Source organism: Periophthalmus magnuspinnatus, chromosome 14 (assembly GCF_009829125.3).
Source record: "Periophthalmus magnuspinnatus isolate fPerMag1 chromosome 14, fPerMag1.2.pri, whole genome shotgun sequence".
NCBI lineage: Eukaryota > Metazoa > Chordata > Actinopteri > Gobiiformes > Gobiidae > Periophthalmus > Periophthalmus magnuspinnatus.
The window spans coordinates 1,625,643-1,630,361 of NC_047139.1; the positions used below are offsets into that span (position 1 = coordinate 1,625,643).

General features: G+C 44.1%; 2 protein-coding genes across 2 annotated transcripts; both read left to right on the plus strand.

Moving 5' to 3' along the window:
• Positions 1-290: 290 nt before the first annotated feature.
• Positions 291-685, plus strand: LOC117381208 (histone H2B 1/2-like). Its single transcript, XM_033978110.2, has one exon. It carries the CDS (start codon positions 302-304, stop codon positions 674-676), a length of 375 nt encoding a protein of 124 aa, XP_033834001.1. The 5' UTR covers positions 291-301; the 3' UTR covers positions 677-685.
• Positions 686-700: 15 nt separating this feature from the next.
• Positions 701-4,455, plus strand: LOC117381201 (histone H3). Its single transcript, XM_033978103.2, has 2 exons — positions 701-1,533; positions 4,005-4,455. The coding sequence occupies exons 1-2, from the start codon at positions 1,241-1,243 to the stop codon at positions 4,453-4,455; spliced, it is 744 nt and encodes a 247-aa protein (XP_033833994.2). The 5' UTR covers positions 701-1,240.
• The last annotated feature ends 264 nt before the right edge of the window (positions 4,456-4,719 follow it).

A 4,719-nucleotide genomic window follows, 5' to 3' on the forward strand; every position in this document is an offset into this window, starting at 1 on the left:
AGATTTACCTGAAATCTACAATATCCAGACGTCTGACTCAATTCAGTCCATTTCAGAGGCTTGTGTTTCCACAGAGCTCCAGTCTGTCCTGTACAGACATAAAACATGAGACACGGGTGTGCACCGCCACATTCGGACCAAAGGGGGCGGTAGTGAGAAAGAGAAAAAAAGAGAAAGAAGAGCGGTATTCTATTCGACCAATCAGATGAGAGGAAGGGCGCAGCTGCTTTACATGGGGCTGGTATAAATGGAGCTGACGGAGACGGGAGGAGACACTCAATCGTCTCATCGAAGAAAAATCATGCCTGATCCAGCGAAGACCGCGCCTAAGAAGGGCTCAAAGAAAGCCGTGACCAAAACCGCCGGGAAAGGCGGAAAGAAGAAGAGAAAGACCAGGAAGGAGAGTTACGCCATCTACGTGTACAAGGTGCTGAAGCAGGTCCACCCCGACACCGGCATCTCCTCCAAGGCCATGAGCATCATGAACTCCTTCGTCAACGACATCTTCGAGAGGATCGGCGGAGAGGCCTCCCGCCTGGCGCACTACAACAAGCGCTCCACCATCACCTCCAGGGAGATCCAGACCGCCGTGCGCCTCCTGCTGCCCGGAGAGCTGGCCAAGCACGCCGTGTCCGAGGGAACCAAGGCCGTCACCAAGTACACCAGCTCCAAGTAAACTGCGCCTGCGCAGACCAACAAAACAAAGGCCCTTCTCAGGGCCACCCACATCTGACAAAGAGCCGATTCTACTGTTTTTACTGACGGTGTTAAGAGAATGAACACTGTCCTGAACATGTGACATCCACCAAGGGGGAAATGTATTTGTCTTGTTGAAATATTAACTCTTTATACTTTGTATAAAAACTGGAGGTGGGGATTCAGAGGTTACTTCATAACAAGGATCAAAATGTTGTGCCCTCATGAGGCTGTACTATATTTTACAGCTCTGGCCTTGTCCAGTCTGGTGATCTGAGTCTGACCCACCCGGTCATGTGAGGGGGAAAATCGCTAATTTTGCATTTGATCCTGGATTGTGTCCCTCTAACTCGCCTGTGTGCGGGTTTAGGCCTGAAACACGTCTATTGTTTCTGTTAATGACCGTTTGGACCCCCCCCCCCACACACACACACACACGCCAAGAAACGGCCCCGCCCACAGACTGTCTTCTCCTACGTCCGCAAAAGCCACATAAAACCATAGGCGCAGCGCAGAGAGTTTTATCTTCGGACAAACTGCAAACATGAGCGGCCGCGGTAAAGGAGGTAAAGGACTCGGGAAAGGAGGCGCCAAGCGTCACCGTAAAGTTCTCCGTGACAACATCCAGGGCATCACCAAACCCGCCATCCGCCGTCTGGCTCGTCGCGGCGGTGTGAAGCGTATCTCCGGTCTGATCTACGAGGAGACCCGCGGAGTGCTCAAGGTGTTTCTGGAGAACGTGATCCGTGACGCAGTGACGTACACCGAGCACGCCAAGAGGAAGACCGTGACCGCCATGGACGTGGTGTACGCCCTGAAGAGACAGGGCCGCACTCTGTACGGCTTCGGAGGTTAAACGATACTGACCTGAACGACACCAACGGCTCTTTTAAGAGCCACCACCTCAACAAAGAACGAGCTTCTCCTGTTTGTTTTCGCGTTTAAATCCAGAATCAAACTGTTTATCTAACTCAGTTTTATTCTACAATTTTCTCCTTTAATGTCCGTTTTGAGATTTTAATGTTTTATTTCTCATCCACTTTGACTTCACACGAGTCACGCTGCACAAATAAACTTGACTGTTTCATGTCTTTATTCCTGAGCTCGTGTCTGACCCTGGACCTCAGGCAAATGTTTGTGTCTCTGCAGTGTCACATTTTTACCTTATGGTTTAACTGAGTTTATTATAAATATAAAACATTTTCCACCCAGAAGTTCTTTTATAGAGAGAAACAGAGCAGACCTTTTGAATCGCCACAGCGCCCCCTACAGATGTTCCAGCTTTAAACGTGACAAGAAGCTGCTGTTTCAGATCTTAAATAGTTTCAACTGTTAATAAATTAACTATAGTTTTATCAACAGTTCTACAAAAACAGGACTTTTTGTCAGTGTCGTGGCAACAAAAACAAAAGAATGAAACGGGCTTCAGGGGAAAAACTGAACTCATGAATAAAATAAAACTGCAGCTCTTCAGGATGATTCACGTCCACAGAGACCAAGAGTTTCAGGTCCTGCTCCTCACGGGTCAGCTCTGTGGAGCTGTGATGTTCTACTGAAGCAGGAGCCAGAGACACAGAATCACTCAAAATGAAGCAGTTTTATCGATCTGTTCTAGTGTTTTATTTCCTTTGAATTGAAGTTGATTTTGTTTCATTTTGTGCAGTAAAATGTGCTAAAGAAATAAAGTTTTGTCCAAAGGCCCTGGACACAGGACTGGTCCTGTCACAAAGATCTGACCTGATCTGAGAACAACACACTCCAGCCACCGCCAAAAACATTTAAGTATTTACAGGAAACACATTTAGAAAAATGACCAACAGACGTGAGAAATAATGATGTTTCATGATTTATATAATCGTATATTTTTACACATTGAGACACAGATGAGTGGAGTCAGTCTGACATCAGGAGTCACACTTTATATTTATGACTCTGTCTGAAAGAGCCGTGTGTCTAAATGTTTATTTTACAAACAAAATAAAACATTAAAACTAAACTGTAGAACGTGATCATGAATATTTAAGTTGAAGAAATTGAAACATGTTGGAAAAGTAAAAATATGAGCAGCACTTTTGTATTTCCACATCACACTGATCCACCTAATTATTATTATTGTGTGGAAATATGGGGGAACAATTATAAATCCAACATGAATCCTCTATTTTTACTTCAAAAGAAAGCGATTAGGATTGTCAATCAGGCAGAATATTATGCATCCACCAACCCGCTCTTTATTAAACTAAAAACATTCAAACTAAAGGATCTGGTTGAGTTTAATACAGTTGTTATGTATAAGGCCCATAACCACAGGCTTCACACTGTGTCCAGGAGCTGATCAGACCCAGAGTCGCTATAATCTGAGGGGAACTGGCATCTTCCAAACAACTATGGCAAGAACTACAAAAAAATCTATGTGCATCTCAGTCACAGGGGTTAATTTATGGAATCATTTGGACAATGAATTAAAAAGCTGCACATCAATCAAAGTATTTAAGAAAATGTATAAATTAAAAATTCTAGAAAAATATAGAGCAATAGTATAACTGTTACTATGACAACTGAACTGAACATTAAAGAACATAGTATAAACTTTGTCTACTACATAATATGAATTATGTAATAAGAAAACAAAATAGTAATAATAATAATAATAATATGTTGATGATTAAAAATAACATCTATGATCAGGATAAAAAAGGACTACTAATGATTATTATAATATATATAATGATTATATTATATACAAATATAAATCCAGAGGTAACTAAGAATATAAAAACAAATGTATTTATTTTGTTGTATACTGTATGTTTTTCTTTAGATGTGGAATTAGGCATAAATAAGCTTTGCTTCAGCCTATGCCTTTCAGACACAATGAACAAATTCTATATATGTGTATGTGACTGTGACAATGTTTTATTTATTTTCTGTGTGTGTCTGAATAAACTAACTAACTAACCTCCTGTGTGGACCTTTTCCTGTTGCATTGTGGGAGCTGAGACAGACACGCGCACGTGACCGTTCAGAATCAAATGACTAAACCGAGTCTCATAAAATGCGCTTCAACGACTGAAAAACACGGCCATGTTTTAAATTCGTCGTTAGATTTGGACATAAATAATATAATGACGTATAAATGACATAAACACGTGACCTGTGCGCGTGTCAAACGGCCTCAGAGTGACGTCAGGCCTCACTTTCACGCACGTGCGCGCGGGACAGGGGCGTGGTTAAGTTTGAATTCAGAGCGCGAGCCCCGCGGAGCCAATCAGCTTCGTCCTGGTTTGTATAAAAAGCCGCTGCCTCAGACCGAGTCTCAGACTCAGGTTTAAACTAAACTCAGAGAAAATGGCCAGAACCAAACAAACCGCGCGTAAATCCACCGGAGGAAAAGCTCCGCGGAAACAGCTCGCCACCAAAGCCGCCCGTAAGAGCGCCCCGGCCACCGGCGGCGTCAAGAAGCCTCACCGCTACAGGCCCGGCACCGTGGCCCTGAGGGAGATCCGCCGGTACCAGAAGTCCACCGAGCTGCTCATCCGTAAACTGCCCTTCCAGCGCCTCGTGAGGGAGATCGCCCAGGACTTTAAGACCGACCTGCGCTTCCAGAGCTCGGCCGTCATGGCTCTGCAGGAGGCGAGCGAGGCGTATCTGGTGGGACTGTTCGAAGACACCAACCTGTGCGCCATCCACGCCAAGAGAGTCACCATCATGCCCAAGGACATCCAGCTGGCCCGGCGCATCCGCGGAGAGAGAGCTTAAACTGACCCCCCCAACAACGGCTCTTTTAAGAGCCACCTACATGAACGAGAGCCGCGCTTCTGTTTATCAAATCTACAGAAACAGACACATTGAAGATAATTAGTTTATGATTTTTGTGACTTTGAGTTTAAGTTTAGTGGCAAATTGTATTAAACCAGTGCGTCTCAATTATTTTCGATCTGCCCCCGCCCGCGATTTATTTTTTATTTTATCCTTATTTGAACTTTGGAACAACTGATTGAACCATTTGATACTGAAAAAAAT

Bases quoted from the DNA above. Each gene is read 5' to 3' on its own strand.
- LOC117381208 (XM_033978110.2), top strand. From the start codon at position 302: ATGCCTGATCCAGCGAAGACCGCGCCTAAGAAGGGCTCAAAGAAAGCC.
- LOC117381201 (XM_033978103.2), top strand. From the start codon at position 1,241: ATGAGCGGCCGCGGTAAAGGAGGTAAAGGACTCGGGAAAGGAGGCGCC. The intron at 1,534-4,004 runs GTACGGCTTCGG...CCGCTGCCTCAG, and splicing joins AAGAGACAGGGCCGCACTCT to ACCGAGTCTCAGACTCAGGT.